Raw genomic sequence first — 16,249 nt, 5'->3', positions numbered from 1 at the left:
TGGGCTGGAGATGGGGAGTTGCCACTAGCACTTCGAGGTATTTTGTTTTTTGATTTTATTAGATGTATCCATACTCGTCAGGTATGATTTACCCACCTTAACAAAAAAAAAAAGAGAGGTGGTTTGAAGGAAAATAAAGGTTTTCGTGCTGGCTAGTTTGATGAAGTACTTCTAGATTGCACTTGTATTCAACCTAGGAGGCATCAAACGGTCAACACATGTTCCTTGTTTTCGCCTGCTTACCACTGATGCATCTAACTATTATGGCACAGTGACTGGATATTTCAGCTTCTTATTATCACCATCAACTGGTCCATCACAATTGAAGTGAGAGATTGGTTGTTGTTTGTATGCGCCGGCGTTACAAGACTATTATTTAGAAAGATAGAATAGGATACATTACATATATTTTTTGAGAAGAATTTAGCTTCTTATTTTTTGGCAGGGTGGGGGTAGAAGAATTGAGCACTTCTGCTGTTGCATCTAACTTCGATAAAAGTAGATTGTTAAGCACCATGTATTTGTCTAAAAGTTGATCTTTAACTGATCAAACAATATGCCACCCCGTGTCCAATCCTCATGTATTTCACCACTGTAGTGGTTACAAGTAAGGCAAGCTTGTCATTTACTGGAAATAATTAAAAACCTAGAATCACTTAGAGATTGAAAGACTAGATCAATTCCCAAAGGAGAGAAAAAAAATCGACCTACGGGCAAAGTCTTATCTAGCAACTGCTGTTAGAAAGTGCTTTCTGGCCTACCAAAAGCTATGCCAAATGAAGCCTTAATCTTAATTACTGAGGCAGTGGTTATTGTGGCTTCTGGACAATGAGCTACGTGCTTGGCTTTTTTTGGGAATTGATGGATGGATGAGGCTTGCCATGAGAGGCTCGGTTGCCCCATCGTGCGGCTCGCACACAATTTGATTAAATATTTCATTAATTTTGAAACCGCGAACCGTGGTTGCATTTGGGGTGTCATGCAGCAGTGAGCCTTTTTGGGAGGGAAAAAATCAAGGAACTGATAACACAAGGAAGAGGACCAGTGGGTAAAATTCAGCACTACATGGCTGCATGAAAATTTTTATATGTGCGATTATTTTGCTATAATCAATTGTGCATAAAGCCATGATAGAATGTGCTTTGAAATTAGCAACTATACAATCTTTCTAACTAATATATCTTCACTGAAAAATCTGACTAGTTATCATATTTTGTCGTGCACAATATTTTTTGAAAGATATCTTTGATAAATGATTGCTTATTGCTGAGAGTTTTGGACCTAAGTTAGGAGAAAATCACCTGCACTTGCCCCGTGATAATCCAAATTAATAAATTATATTCAATTTCAAAATTTCTTGATATGTATTTTGAATATAAAATAAAATAAATATATAAAAATAAATAAAAATAATTAATTTTTAAAGATTTTTAGTTTAAAGGTAAAATTGAAAATTTGAATTGATTCCAATTTTTATTTTTAAATAAATCAAACAACAATGGAAATCGCTCATTTCAATTCTAATTCCAAATATGAGTCAAATATATAGTCATTCCAGTTTCTATTCTAATTTATTTCAATTTCAATTCTAATTTTTGTCAGAAACCAAGCATATCAGATCCTTCCCTTCATGATTCGGAAATACAGCAAAACCCATCATGCAATTCTTTTTCATGAGCCTAGTATCTGGTTACATGTTAGCTCTAGGGATTTTAGGATATGTGTTAGGAAAACGTTACATGTTATGGTGAGCTCATTTATAAGATCATGGGCTTCAAGTTTCTCGGATAACTTCGCAACAATCTGTGACACATTCATAAGAGCTTCCTTTCCTCCACAGGGTTAAGCAGGAAGGCTTTTCTTTCTTGAAGCACTTCGAAAAATCTTGCTTCGTGGTGCACAATATAGTCAATAACTCTGGCCTACCTAACTTCATTAATAAGTTGCTGTCTCCGCTCCCAATCAATGAGCTTCTAGTCCACTGCAAGACCTCAAGCTTGGCCCCTTGTTTTTATATTCCTGATTGGGCCCCTGAATTCCCTGGATTGCAAGAATTAAGCTCTTACGAGCATGGGCACTACCATTTTACTTCACAGGGTAAACGTGAACAGGCTTCAGTTTGGTGAAATTAAAGAACAGCAAGCCTAACAACTGTTGCTGGAAATCTTAGCAGACGGGCCAACATCTCACCCAAGCACAGGGGTGCAATCATATACATGCAAGTAGACCCAGTCTCTGACTGGATAAGACTTACCAAGGTTTATTGTGTCTGCTATTTTGTCCTCTCAACTTGGTATCCACATTCAACAGAATCTAACCAAAATTCAATAATAGCGGGGAAAAAACACAATACTGCCAACTAACTTATTTCTGGTCGAACATGAAACCAGTTATGGACATCAACTACATCTGTGAAAATGTTCGTACCAGACTGTAAGCCAAGACCTAGTCTTCATCCTCTGTCTCCTCATCATCGCCATTTGTACCTTGATACGTCCACCCATCCTCTTCAACATTGTCTCGATCTTCCTCCGTTTCCTCACTATCCTCCTCATAAACCTCTTTGCGTGGCCACTGCTTCTTGACAGTGCTAACATTTATAGAAGCCGAGTTTGAGCCCTTCCGATTCTGCATCTTTGCAGGCGGCATCTTCTGCTCCTGATTGGCCTTGCTGCTTCTTTTATTGTTCTTGCCAACACCACCCTTCACAATATAAGCATCCTGATCGCTGGCTTCATCCATCGCATGGTCAGCAGCAGGCGCGGGCTTGCCATTTTCTTCTGAATTGTGGCCAGGATGTTCCCTTCTCAAATGGAGGTTCAGTTTGTACTCATGAATATATGCTTTCCCACAGCCTTCATATGGACAGGCATAAGGGCGCTCAGAGGAAGCAGAACCATAAGCCGCTGCAGGAGTCTTTGGGGTACTATGGAGCTTTTCTGCTGCTGGTGCGTGCTTCATTCCATCGATCACCGAGTTCTGTGAAGTAAATTGGGCACACAAGTCAATACCAAGATGTTCTGTACGTAGGACAACAAGTAAACAGATAAATGTATGCAGCACACCGCACCAGCAGTTTTCCCCTTGGTTGAGGTTTGACTTATCATTGAAAGAAAAGAAAAGAAATGGTATTTAGTAAATTCATAAAATTATATGGTGGTCAGCATGGCATGGCGTTCGCTATATGTAATACTATGCCAGTGCCTTTCTAAGATGCATGACTCAGACTGGGCATGGCAGAGTACATACCATGCCACTGCCAGGCTGGCATATGATATCTTATCCTCGACTGACTTAGAAATGTTATTCATCTGATGTGTCACATACATCATTGGTCCAACAAGAGCAGCATGAGATACCTCATTCTCAAGCAACAGAAAAGTTACTCGCATGTCACATATATTATTATTCCAACAAAAGCTGCTGGAAAAGCATGACATCAATGAGCATCATATCTGTCTTACACTTGAACTGCACTCAAACAGAATGCTCTCTCTTGTTTTCAATTGCTTCATGAAGTAGAAATCTTTCTTTTTATCATTGAGGACAAAGAACTAGAGATGTGTCCCTTGTACAATCAGCTCCAGATACGAAGATTAATTTTTAGACAACAATTCAAATTTGTGAACCAACGAACAGAACTTATATGATCTTGTTTGGTTCTTGGTAAGAGAACATTGATATGTCAGTATAACTTGACAGGATCCTGATGCATTTTTCAGAATAACTTTTACTAAGAGTCTTGTATAATATCACGAGAAAATTTTTAATGCTGTCAATGCTTTACATTGATACTAAGTGGCTACACATATAGCAACCTTCATATGTACGTCCTTCAAAAATTGAAAGCCAAAAAAGAATTATGGATCCAATAATGACAGCAAGAGAGTATTAGGGCACAATGTAAGAGGTGATTTTTCCTTGATAGGGTAGAATCATCCTGAGGCAAATTTAGATGACATTGCAAATTAGTTGGCTTTTGTTTGAATGATATCCTTCCATTGAAGTTTCATCATCCAACAAAACTCTGTAAGAAGAGTTTGACTAGAATATAATATGTAATATTTGCAAGGATCTCTGTAGTTTCGATGTGATTATGACACATGAAGAACAAGTTGAAGAACCTATGATTAAAGATCTGCACAAGAAGGAGCCTATGGTGAAAGAATCATCCTCAAACATGATAAAGGAAGGCCAATCAGCTGAAAATCTAGAATAGGAGCAACAGAGTTCATATTCAATAATTATTGACCAATCATGTGAGCGTCCAGAGTGTCCGATCATTTAAGAGAGGATCCACCGGCGTTCAATGATCTTGGCCAAGATCCGGTATTTTGAAGATCCATCCTCTGTTGATTTACCAGAACCATCATTGCACATCATATGACAGATGATCAAATACTGTGCAATTGTCAATCAACATGAACTAGAGCCAATCGTCCAATGATCCAATTGCAAGGAAGCCATATGCTAGTTTGCATCACCAAGTTTTGGAGATCCAGCAATGAAGACTGTGCAAGTTATGCCATTAAGAAGATACTGAGGATGAGATGTACACAACGGAAGCGAAGGACACATCTAAGGTTTGTGGGTCATCAAAATCGTGAACATATCTATTTAGTTTTCATTTTTTTTTTTTTTGCTGTTATTTCTGTTTATGTTTAATCTTTAGTTGGTACGTGTTTATTTATAGTGGAGATCTTTTGGCCTGAAGCCTTAATAGATGACTAAGGAGGTTATGTTGCTGTAGCAACACTGTTCACAGTTTTATTCACCCTACAGTATCCATATACAGTAATTGCATGCTTCTAGGGGTAGTCTGGGGACTTAAAATTGGAGTGAAGTTGGCAGCTGGCAATTTTCCCTCCCCCCTCCCAAAAAAAAATCCCTTTATCTTCTTATTCTTTCTCTTGATCCATTATATTCTTCCCTTCCGCATCTTGATTCAGATCTAATCTGATCTTAGTTGACTCTATTATTAATCAATGTGCAGCCTTTAATGGTTTACAAGGCTACATCAGACGGAGACTAGTTGAACTTAGACTAAACCCATCAAGGGACATTGGCAACAATGATTTGGAAAGTCATCTGGTAGCCTTCCATAATTTTTGAGCTATTACTCCTGGCATGCTAGGATTTGTCACTCCAAGGAGGCTGAGGTCTGCATCATCCTGCAAGGCACCTCAACATAGTAACACAGCACATTGGCCATCTGGAGGTGAAGGATCCAGGGAATATCAAAGGTTGAACGGCATCTAGCACTGCCTAGTTGATACAATGGAAGAGCACACGAACATGTCGATATATTCTAATATAAGCAAACTTTAATTCTATCAAGAGCTTTATTATGTTGACATTATTCACTTCTTTTTTCATTTTCAGTGTACACAATCAATGAAATGCAACACATCAATTAGAAGAGAGAATTGAAACAGAAAAGAAGGTCAATCTTATTTGTCTAAGGACAATGTTATTTTAGTCTGAAGAACCAAAAAACTGATGCTTGACGAAGTTAGAAGGCTTTAGCAGCATACAAGTATTTCTGCAGAACATCGAATGACCAAAACAGCGAGTGATGTAGCATGAGGCTGAAAATAACCAACCCAGAGCTCTGAGTGAATAGGCAGTCTTACCTTTTCATGGTGGGCCTTGATATGACTTCTTAACTTGCATTCATGTGTGTATTTTTTCCCACATTCTGGATAAGGACAAATGTGATAGTTCTCCAGCGAATGTGTTCGCATATGCGCCCTTAAATTGAAATCCAACGAGAAAGCCTGCAATTCACAGCTTTATAAGTCAAATAGAATCATCACAGCGTAGAATGAAACTCATGGCGATTATCAATATGTAAACTGAATCAATCTCAGGCAAAATGAAGTCGAAAGTATATTGAAGAATTTGCAAATAAATAAAATGCCAGAAGAATGTTCAATGCCTAAACTATGAGAAAGTTCCAAAATGGGGTGATTTTAGTAAGAATTCCAGCAAATTTGAATATCTATTGCATCTATTCATAAATCGAATGACAGACCAAAGATGTTAGCTATAAAAGCAGTCATTAGATTAGCCTTATATGGTTCCTCAATTAATAAGGGTGACAATAACTGAAAATATAAAATCAGACTCTGAATAGAATTACCAGGGATGAGGATGAAATGGAGGTAAAAAATCAATTATGAAATGCATCACTAAAATAAATTCCCATCCCTATAAAACTTTCGTGAAGACAAGCTTCTTACCGAATTTGAAAAAATATATGCGTATCATTTTTGAGAAACATGGTGGGGATGCCACCCCTAGGATTCAAACCCTAGATCTCTCTCTCTCTCTCTCTCTTTCAGAGAGGGACAACAACCAGCTATGGCTGGTCGGCAAGAAAATATATATGTTTAAGCATTAAGATTTTCAGAACAACATCATAACTCTTTATGTAAGGATGAATTTAGAAGTAACACATGACGACAGCATCTACGAGAAATGATGTCCAAACAATACATTCCCAAAACACCCTTGTAATTTTTCTGCTATTTAATTTTCATCAACAAGATGACAAATTGATGCCAACTCTAGCAACATCTATAAAGGAATGAATAATGCACAAACTCTCCCCTTTGTCATTAGCTCAACCAATTATATCCTCCTCAGCATCTCATTTTTGAAGTACCTGCTGCCCATGGTTCCGACAAAAAAACCGCAGACAGTGAATCCATGGCATGATTATGAAAGCCACTTACAGGAGTGAATCAAAATTTTTTAAAAAGCTAATATCATAGAGCAACTTTAGCATTTGCATGACAGGAGATGATAAACAAAGTTAAGAATGTTCTATTCTTCTTGTCAGTTCCAAATGGAGCTCCACTCACAACCACAGATAAAATAATTGAAACCTCCCCTATTGGAAAAGCATAGCACCTACAAAATGCTCTAATTCTTGAAAGCTTCAATAATAGTTTCATTGGCTTCTCGTTACTCCTTTTTTAGCCATAACTCTCTCCTTCCATATGATACATTTGCCCCCAAGGAATCACATTATAAACTAACTTCCTCATAAGTAATTTCCCATTGAGAAAACCATAAATAAAACATATTCAGAAGATTTTTACAGAGTTATGAACATTCGTAGTTGCAGTAAGTTTCACAAACAATTACTTTATCCAATATGATTTAGGAGACTGTATGCGAATTTTTCTTTTTTTTTCTTTTTTGATACATCACAGATTGCATGACTGCAAGCCTCAAGCACAACAATCCCATTATAGGACAATCTTTCAAATTCAAATGTTCTCTCTAAGACATTTTTTTAAGTTTTAAATCCAGATGTCTTATCTTCAAATAAAAATAATTTTCTAATCCCATATTTTTTTATTAGAACTGATGCAAAATATGAATTGAAAAGACTCAACCTGAGGTTGACTTGGAACATCTTTATAAAACAAAATTTTAAAGAGCTTTTCTCCTCTTATTTTGATATCACTTTAAATTAAATCGGAAGGGAAGACTTTAATTTGTTAAATCTACATCATCTGGCTTTTAGTCGATCATTTTCTTGATAGAATGACAAAAAGTTCCAAATTGTTCTGCATTTATTCTCCTTGTTATCTTCTCTTTCTTATTTAATTTTGATATATTTCTTATCGTTCTAAAAAACTAATTGGGCACCAAACCGTATTATGATGGTTAAATATTTAGAAAAAAAATCAAACACCAACATATAGATAATCATCCCATTATCCAAAACAAGAAGTACCCAAGCAACAAGAATGGAAAAAATAATCAGGATGGTTTTTCACCACAACAAAAGAATGTGAGAAGTGTATGGAAAAATGGACAAGATAACTACCTTACCACAGCCTTCATAAGGACATATAAAATCCCTTTCTCCCGTATGAGTAAGAAAATGTCTTTTCAACTTGGAACTATCTAAGAATTTCTGCAAAGCATAAACATGAATCTTAGAAGTAACTTGAGAATTGACTTGATTGATCAATATTTTATTAGGATATTTCACAGTAACTCTTGCATGATAAATATTAGTATTGATGGGTAAAATGGGAAACTACACCAGCAAGATATAAGATGCAGTGAATGGCCGATATCAAAGAAGAAAAATGCAAGAAAGCAAAAAAACAAAAAAAAAGCATTCTACAATCTGGAAGTTAAATATAATGTTACGTCCCTAGCAATCAATTGGGCCACAATCACAGTGAAAAGGAACATAATCAAACAATATGTGGATGAAACAAGATCATCTAACGAAGAACAGAACTTTTTAAATTTCAAGAGGAGAGCGGGTATACATCTTATTGAAAACTTAACATCTAGATCAAGTGCATTTTATCATCTTAGGTTGAAGACATTAAAGTAACAACATAACATATACGAACTAAAAAAAAAAGTGAACAAACGGGGGGAAACGTAAATATCCATATATGTTATGTATATAAAACAATTCAGCACACATTAAATTGTATATGTTAAGGATGAGCAGTTGAGTCTGCAGTTAGTTGAACTCTTTTACTCATTTGATATGGAGAATGGTGTTGAGTAATGCAAAATACTTACATTTCAAAAGTAACATTGAACAATAATGATGAGCATTACCTTTCCACAGCCTTCATAATGGCAAACATATTGCCTCTCTCCATGAATGTGAGCATGTTTCCTTAAAACCCCTACATCAACGAATGTTTTTCCACAACCTTCATAGCTGCAGAGGAAAAGAACTTCAGTGGTTGGTTCAGTTTTTGGCTCTTCTGCTTGTGGTTCCTTAGATTTCTCTCTCAGAGTCTTTAGCATATCCTCTAGAACATGTATTAAAAAAGGGGGACTAATTAGATATCAATCAGGCAAGACAAGCTAATGCAGATGCTTAAACATGTCCACTATTGTTCCGTTCCTTGGTTACATATCAATTATTAAGGAAACAACAAACCTGGATACACGATGGGAGAAGCTAAGTGCTAACTTTGCAAGAGACATCAATAAATATCTAGATAAACATGCCATCAAACATTTGGCTGGCCACATATAGCTCTTCCAGCATTTGAAAACTTGCGTACAGATGTAAAATATATAAGGACAAGCGAGAAATAATTAATAGCCACATAGAAATCATTGCCAAACCAACCAGCAGAAAGACCTCCTAAGCCAGGAATTTGAATATTATCACTCCATGCTTCATCAAAATGCTCACAAGCATAAAGATAGCCTCCCCATTTTTCCCCAATGCTTCACATAAGCAACTTTTAAGACTTTAATTTGCTCCCATTATCGATCCTACCAATAAATACTAATAAGTCTTATTGCTTTCAAATTGAAAAAATCCTTTTGGGTGTGCAGATTTACCCAAGTTTCTATAAAAACTTTGTGCCAAGAACCATTCAGTAAACTAGCTGCGACAAGATAAAAGGTGCTCAATTCCCATGTTCTTTGGTTAACGATTATTCTTATACCCAAACTGCTTTCTCAATGATCAACACAGAATGTTGGTTTTTGAATGTTTATAATATTATATTAACCAGAGTATGCCATACCGGCCTGTACAATCCGGTCCGGGCTAGGGCCGGTACTGGATCAGCGGGGGATTCGGTACCGAAAGCTTTTCATCGAAAAACAAACCGATAGAACTGCCGTACCGGTATGGGATCGGTTCGGCACCGGTACGTACTGATACGGGATCGGTACATACCGGTCCGGGCCGCCATCGGTACACCGACCGGTACTGGTACGACGGACCTTAATATTAACTATCCGAGTTATCCCAAATAACCTAGAAAATGGGCTATTTTGATTAACATACCCAACCCTGCCCTGAACAAGTTCCATCACCTTGTGAAATGCGCATAAAAAGAGAAGAAATAGCACTCTTTCAGATCCCATCAGTTCACAACGAGAAAATTAACCTTTCATCAATCGAAAAGAGAACCCTAATCCTCATAATCGCAGGGTTAAAGATACCTGTAACCCACTTCAAAAGAGAGCACTTTCCACCAGTCGCCACCACTTCCTGCGGAACCCTAGATCAAAGAACCCCAAAGGAAATCAATCAGACTCATCAAAACATTTGCCAACGAATCGGTTTTTCTTCTTTCTTTTTTCTTACACGATACAAGCTACATCCCCAAACTTCCCGCAAACCCTACGCCACGCCAAGCGATCATCACAAGAAAACCCTAGTCCCTAAACCAAAATCACAAGAGGCGCGAACGCACCATTCCTTGAACCACCGGACGGCGGGGGCCCGATCTTTGGCGGGCGGCCGCCTCTCGAACATGGAGTGGTTCGTCTGAAGATCCATCTCTATCTCCTCCCCACCCCCCCACCACCCCCACCCCCTCTTCTGCTTCTCTTTTCTCCCCTCTCTTGCCGAGAAGATTAATGGCGGACGGGCGATCGAAGGAGATCTAAGGTTAGGGTTAGGAAGAAGAAGGGGAAGAACGAGTTCGAATCGCGAGTGGAGGAAGAGGAGGCACAGAGGAGGAGCTTGGGTGGGGGAGTCCACGTGACCGGTGGAATCGACTAATAAGAGTAGCAGGAAGCCCTGATAGGGGAGGAAAGGCCGCCATGAATTGATCCCCCTGGCTTCTAGCGTCTCACCTCCCCTTGGACTCACCTTTTCCTAGATCTTATTAAATAATACCCTGGGATCCGGTTGACAAGCCCAGATCGGATAAAGGCCATGGAAATTTGACCTGGCAACAGCCATGCAGCACAAGCACGTGTGTGGTGTTTGTTATTTTTATATGTTGATGACTGGATTTTAAGTGAGATGAAGTCATATCCTGATGGGATAACAGGAATCCAATTTTGATGATTGGGGAAGTAAGATGTGACCTACGATTTTTAAAATATATGTATACCAAAATTTATATAATTTGAGAATTCGTAACTTATGCACTAAATAATAAAAAAATATGTATTTTTTTAATGTTTTATTTAAAAAATTTTACCTGCATAAGATAATGAACTTTATATCATTAACCTATTAGGATTGCTACACATTTTTAATATTTCTCAGTGCAAGGGAGGTCAAAACTTTGGTAGGGTTAAAACCGATTCTTCCTCTAAATGCTACTCTTCTATTGGACAATCTAAAGGTACATTGATGTGACTTTTTAAGGATTTGTCAACATGCCAGCACCATTCGACTAAGATCAAGTTCATCATATCTTACAGAAAAGTTGAGTTAGAAGTTTGTGCCTTAAAAGGTGACCAGTACCCTCCTCCTCCTCTCTTCTTCTCCTCTTTTTTTAGAACAAGAATATTTTTCATAAAGCCAATAAAGCAGCAGTTTGGATGGCCATCTATGTGATCAGCCATACAGATAGTACCATGTGGACTGAGGATGGAGAATTATTTCGAACACTCCAAAATATTTTGTTTTCTGATTTTATTGGAAATATTCGTACTCGTCAGATATGAATCACCCGTTCTAGCCCAAAAAAAAAAAAAAGACCAGTACTTTTTTTAATGACGACATGCCTGAAATCTTAAGTTTTTCTATCTATTTGTTCGTTGCAGTGTAGTGAAGCTATTATATACTGTTAGATATCTTGATACAATATCATATATAGTACTATTAGAGTCCATGACTACATCCTAAATGGCTAGATAGGATGTATTTTTTTTTTTTTTGAGTTCCTTAATTTTGCATAGATAAACCATGCTCGCATAGGTCCTTATATACTCTCTCTCTCTCTCTCTCTCTCTCTCTCTCTCTCTCTCTCTCTCTGTGTGTTTAAGGCATGGTATTCTCATCAAGCTAAGGATCTAAATATATTTACATATAATCATAAATACCATAATTGGATCGTGGTCAGCCTCAATGAGCTAATACTAGTCCACAAGGGCCATAGGCAGGGACCACTCGGATGGCATTTGTCACAATCTAAGACCTCACCCAAAATAACTAAAAACAAAAGATATTTTTTTGATTTTTTTAGTCCTATACAAGCACTTAAGATCTTTCTGGCGAATAACTAATGTTGGACTAAATATATACTTGCATGGATCCTTGTATGGGTCGTTACATATTGGTACCGCAATATGCACTATGCACCATAACATGATCTCTGTTTGCTTCTAAGTGCTCCTCAAAGTTTGCAATTCATTATAAGTGCTTTTATATTTCCAGGAAATGAGGTTAACAAAGGCTGAGATGGTGAGAAGGTGCAGATTGGCTCTTCAAGATGCCAATTTGAACAAAAATCGTTATATAGATGTCAAGCCATGTAATTTCCATTTTGTTTGCATCGTTCTTGATTCATAAGTTGAAGTCATTTCAGAAAATCAAACATCACATTTCTCTGCAGTGACCATCTTCAAAATTATTTAATATACAAATCTGCTTGATTTTTGTTTTCTTCTCTCTTTTCAGTTGACAACACCAGAGTCATTCTCGGTTCTAGTAACATCAAATCTCTAGGGAGTGGTTATATCAATGCAAGCTTCGTCACGGTACAAGTTACTAAGTTACTATCTCTGAACACTCTGAGTTCGCTCAGATTTTATTTTAATTGTCACTTCTCCAATTCGAGACCATATGCCAAAGATATGGCAATTGCTGCATATTGATATGTAAGGAATGCTGTACTACTCTGAATTGCCTAGTTTAGTGCATACTGGACCGTATGGAGGGTGGACAAGCTTGGTTCTGCCCCCCGGTTCAAAAAATCCGGCAAGAGATGGAGAAAGAGAGAAAAAGAGAGAGAGGAAAGGTGGAAAAAAAAAAACGGGTAAGAACAGTCAACAGCGACTATTCGTTATAAACGGGTCTAACTTTGGACCGCTAAGCAACTTCCCCCCCCCAAAAAAAAGAAAGGAGAGGCTATGAGGGGGAGAGAGGGCTTGAAAGCCCTCATCTTCTCCCCAAGCAACCGGCTGTAGGGGCTGCCCCTTTTTTGAAACAAAACAGGGGCCCACTCCTTTTTTTTTTTTGATATTTTTTAAGTAAAGTCAGCAAACTGTTTGGACAATAGTATCTTACATAATAATACTAGGTAAACATCTTATATTGGAACAGTAGTATTTTGTCAGTGACTCCTTTGAGTCCTTGTCTCTAGGGTTGCTACTTTCCTGCTTTCATATGTTATCTGCTCTTGCTCATGCTTCTGCTTCATGCTGTTAGACTCCATTCAAGTTATGTTTGAAGTTCTTGAAAACTTAATATCTGTGGGTATTGATACTCTAAGCTGACAGTCCATATATGCATGTACGACCATCAGGTGTGCATATAATAAGATTCTTGCCACATTATTTAATTTGAAGCAGTTTGACAGCTGCTATTTTCATACCTTGGAAGATGTAAAAGAGCTCGACTTCGAGTATGGTCTTGTTCTTATCTGCTTGAGAGAGCGCATATATCCCCTTTTGTCGTGTCTTGCTAAACCTCCTGCTGCTAGAAAGAAAGAAAATAGATGAAGTGAACCGATCTCCTATTTATTTATAAGGTGTTTGAGTATTAGAGAGCTTTCATCTGCTAACTTTGAGTGACTCTATTGTGTGCTGCTGCTACTTTCATTTCAGTTCCCTTCTTCAGTTGGAATTAATGTCATTATTATAGTGTAGTTTCATGATTGCCTTGTATAAATCGAAATGCCCTGCATCATCCCTTTCGGTTGTGTTAGTGCTTTATGTATGGCATCGATATTCTTTTTATGCTTCATATTGTAACTGCATCCCGCAGTTTCTCTTTGATTCCACTGATTGTCGTTATTAGGTTCTAGAAATCAAACAGTCATCTCATTTCCAAATAATGGCAGATGATGAAAAAATGTGCTGATTATTTTCAAACAGAGAATGGGCTGAGAGAATTTGGAAGAACAAATGTTTTCACTAAGAATACAAGAATCAATAAGTCTTCGTCAGTGCTGCGTTGCTTGGAGGCGAAGTGCAAAGAGATAAAATGAATTCAATAGGAAAAATTAGATGCTATGGTTTTTCACCTTTAAACTGCAGTTGCAAATTTTTGTATAAATAAATTTACATTTTTGTTAAAACAGCATTATTCATCAGTTGTTGCTTTTCTACAAGCCATGGAGAGATAATTTGTTCTGAATAAAATGAATGGTGGTTACAATAAATGCGTGCATATGAGATAGTGTCTATATCTAGAAATTTTAATTTTATAGTACGAGTTCATCCATGTAGGTATCCTCATTATCATGTGTCCTTATCCTTTTTCTGTCTCTCTCTGTGTTTTTTTTGTTGGAGAGGGGTGTGAGGTGCAGCCAAGTGGGGAGGAGGGCTTGGTATTAGTCATGAGGGGTATTCTAATAGTATAGGGAAATGCCTAAATTGTTTTTTTTCCTAGTTGCATAGAAGGAAGATATGCTATGCTGTTGCTATTTGTGATGCCAAATGTCTTCTTTATTGAGGCTTGCCCTTTGGACTGGTAGATTTGGCCAATGAGTTCATTGAAGCTACCCAGAGTGTTCAGAGATCATTCTTCGTTTTCTGAGTTCATCAGCTTGAGATGTTCAGAATCAAGCATTGGAGGGTAGAGTCACAGGGGCATGTGTGTCTTAGCTGACACATTGAAGTTAAAAGTGAATCTTATTTTCAGTTTCATTTCATTCATCAGCAATATGCAAACTTTCTTTACTTAATAAAATCTCCATCTGCTTGCTCATAATAATGTAGTCTTGTGATAAAATCACATATATACTCTTCTTTATTTTAAGAAAGTAACATATACATGCACACATATGCATTCACATCTCCAGATCTGGTTTTACTTTCATACTATTTTATCAGAAGCCTTTTCCTTGCTCGCGAAATTTGTGTCCTTTTAAATAAAGTTCATTTGCTTGTTCTGTTTCTTGTAGTTGGAGGAGTTTGCCCTGCCTGTTCTCCACATTCAGTATCCTGAATGGCCTGATCATGGGGTGCCTTGTGATACTGTCTCTGTTGGGGAAATTCTGAAGAGGATGTACCATGTCCCGCTGATCTTGGCCCTGTAGTTGTGCATTGCAGGTTTAAACTTTAGATTGATAGCCTACTTCATTTCAATATGCATATTTTATAATGAAAGATAAACACATTTACAGAAGCAAGAATTCTGGATCACTTACAGATTTCTTCCTTTGGTTCGATTCACTGGTCAAGGAACGGATTTCACCAATGAAAATCTACTGTTTTCCGCAACCTAAATGCCCAAGACACTTGCAGAGAATTTCTAGAATTTTTTTTTTCTTTTTTTTCATTCTTTTCTCTTATTTTCTTATGGTTTTCTTTCCTTTCTCTTAACCGACACCCTTTACAAAATGAAGCCTTACACACACACACACACACACACACACACATATATATATATATATAGCTTTAATGCATAACTGTCTATAGACAGTTTAAGGGCTGGAGAGATGTCTTTGGAAAGACATCTCTTTTGGACATGGAAGATCATGTCTTTGGACATGAACAAAAAACATGTCTCTTGGTTAACCGGTTTGGTTGAACCATCATGGGTGGACCGAACTGGTTTTTCCAACATATAATATACTCCATCTGATAGGGTCATGTTCTTTTGGCTTAGTGCAGGTATTGGAACGACTGGTACATACTGTACAATTCATAATACCATCCAAAGGATCCTTATCGGCGATATGTCTTCTTTAGATCTTGTTAAAACTATTACCCAATTTGGATCTCAGCGGATTGGGATGGTTCAGACAATGGTATTTCTTCTTTCTTGTATTTTTATATAGATTTTAGTTCAGACTGTTTTTTAAAAAATAATTATATGATTTTGCTGTTTACATAAGAAAATTAAGGATAGTTCATAAGAAACAAATATATTATGCAAAAAGGAAAAGATATCATATAAAGTAACTGGATCAGCAACTGAAGTTTGAAACTTTCGAGTAGGAAATCAATGATTCTAATGTGATATTAAAACAAAATTTTTTTGAAGGTCCCAATTTTATTACATGAAACTGAAGATTGCTAAGATCATTAGCCATGGATAATTTATGCAAATATGAAAGATTTGAGTACTGATTCTGAATAACAGAAAAATATTTTACCCATGATTTTACAAACTGTTAAATTGTCCAATACTTATCAGAAAATTGTTGCATCAAAATCTAAAACTAAAATATAGTACATTGTGAAAACACTTTTTATTTGACTTATAGAATAGCTGAATTTTTTTGTCTTGTTTGGTAATTTTCAGGAGCAATTTTTCTTTTGCTATGCTGCAATTGTTGATGAACTGGAAGGCCTTGTGTTAAAATCCAATCAACAATAA

At 37.0% G+C, this 16,249-nt stretch overlaps 1 protein-coding gene and 1 pseudogene across 3 annotated transcripts; one reads left to right on the top strand and one right to left on the bottom strand.

Moving 5' to 3' along the window:
* Nucleotides 1–2,100: 2,100 nt before the first annotated feature.
* On the bottom strand, nucleotides 2,101–10,628 carry LOC103719962 (zinc finger transcription factor YY1-like). 3 transcript variants are annotated; one of them, XM_008809451.4, is made up of 6 exons: nucleotides 10,215–10,628; nucleotides 9,961–10,019; nucleotides 8,605–8,804; nucleotides 7,844–7,933; nucleotides 5,634–5,777; nucleotides 2,101–2,979 (listed from the first exon to the last, which is right to left on the bottom strand). In XM_008809451.4, the coding sequence occupies exons 1-6, from the start codon at nucleotides 10,298–10,300 to the stop codon at nucleotides 2,446–2,448; spliced, it is 1,113 nt and encodes a 370-aa protein (XP_008807673.2). In that variant the 5' UTR covers nucleotides 10,301–10,628; the 3' UTR covers nucleotides 2,101–2,445. The 3 variants fall into 3 exon arrangements, with proteins under 3 accessions (XP_008807673.2, XP_008807675.2, XP_008807676.2); XM_008809453.3 differs by lacking the exon at nucleotides 10,215–10,628 and adding an exon at nucleotides 10,106–10,205; XM_008809454.4 differs by lacking the exon at nucleotides 9,961–10,019 and having other exon boundaries at nucleotides 10,215–10,596.
* A 1,511-nt stretch (nucleotides 10,629–12,139) lies between these two features.
* LOC120112219 lies at nucleotides 12,140–16,249 on the top strand (annotated as a pseudogene).

The sequence above is a fragment of the Phoenix dactylifera genome, chromosome 10, assembly GCF_009389715.1.
Source record: "Phoenix dactylifera cultivar Barhee BC4 chromosome 10, palm_55x_up_171113_PBpolish2nd_filt_p, whole genome shotgun sequence".
Classification (NCBI taxonomy): Eukaryota; Viridiplantae; Streptophyta; class Magnoliopsida; order Arecales; family Arecaceae; genus Phoenix; species Phoenix dactylifera.
The sequence above is the reverse complement of the archived record's forward strand: the minus strand, read 5'-3'. Positions and strand labels throughout refer to the sequence as shown.

Excerpts from the sequence above, each read along its gene's own strand:
- LOC103719962 (XM_008809451.4), bottom strand. The coding sequence starts at position 10,300 with ATGGATCTTCAGACGAACCACTCCATGTTCGAGAGGCGGCCGCCCGCC. Across the intron at positions 10,020-10,214 it reads GTCCGGTGGTTCAAGGAATG|GGTTCCGCAGGAAGTGGTGG; the intron begins GTGCGTTCGCGC and ends TCTTTGATCTAG. Across the intron at positions 7,934-8,604 it reads ATTATGAAGGCTGTGGAAAG|AAATTCTTAGATAGTTCCAA; the intron begins GTAATGCTCATC and ends TATGCTTTGCAG.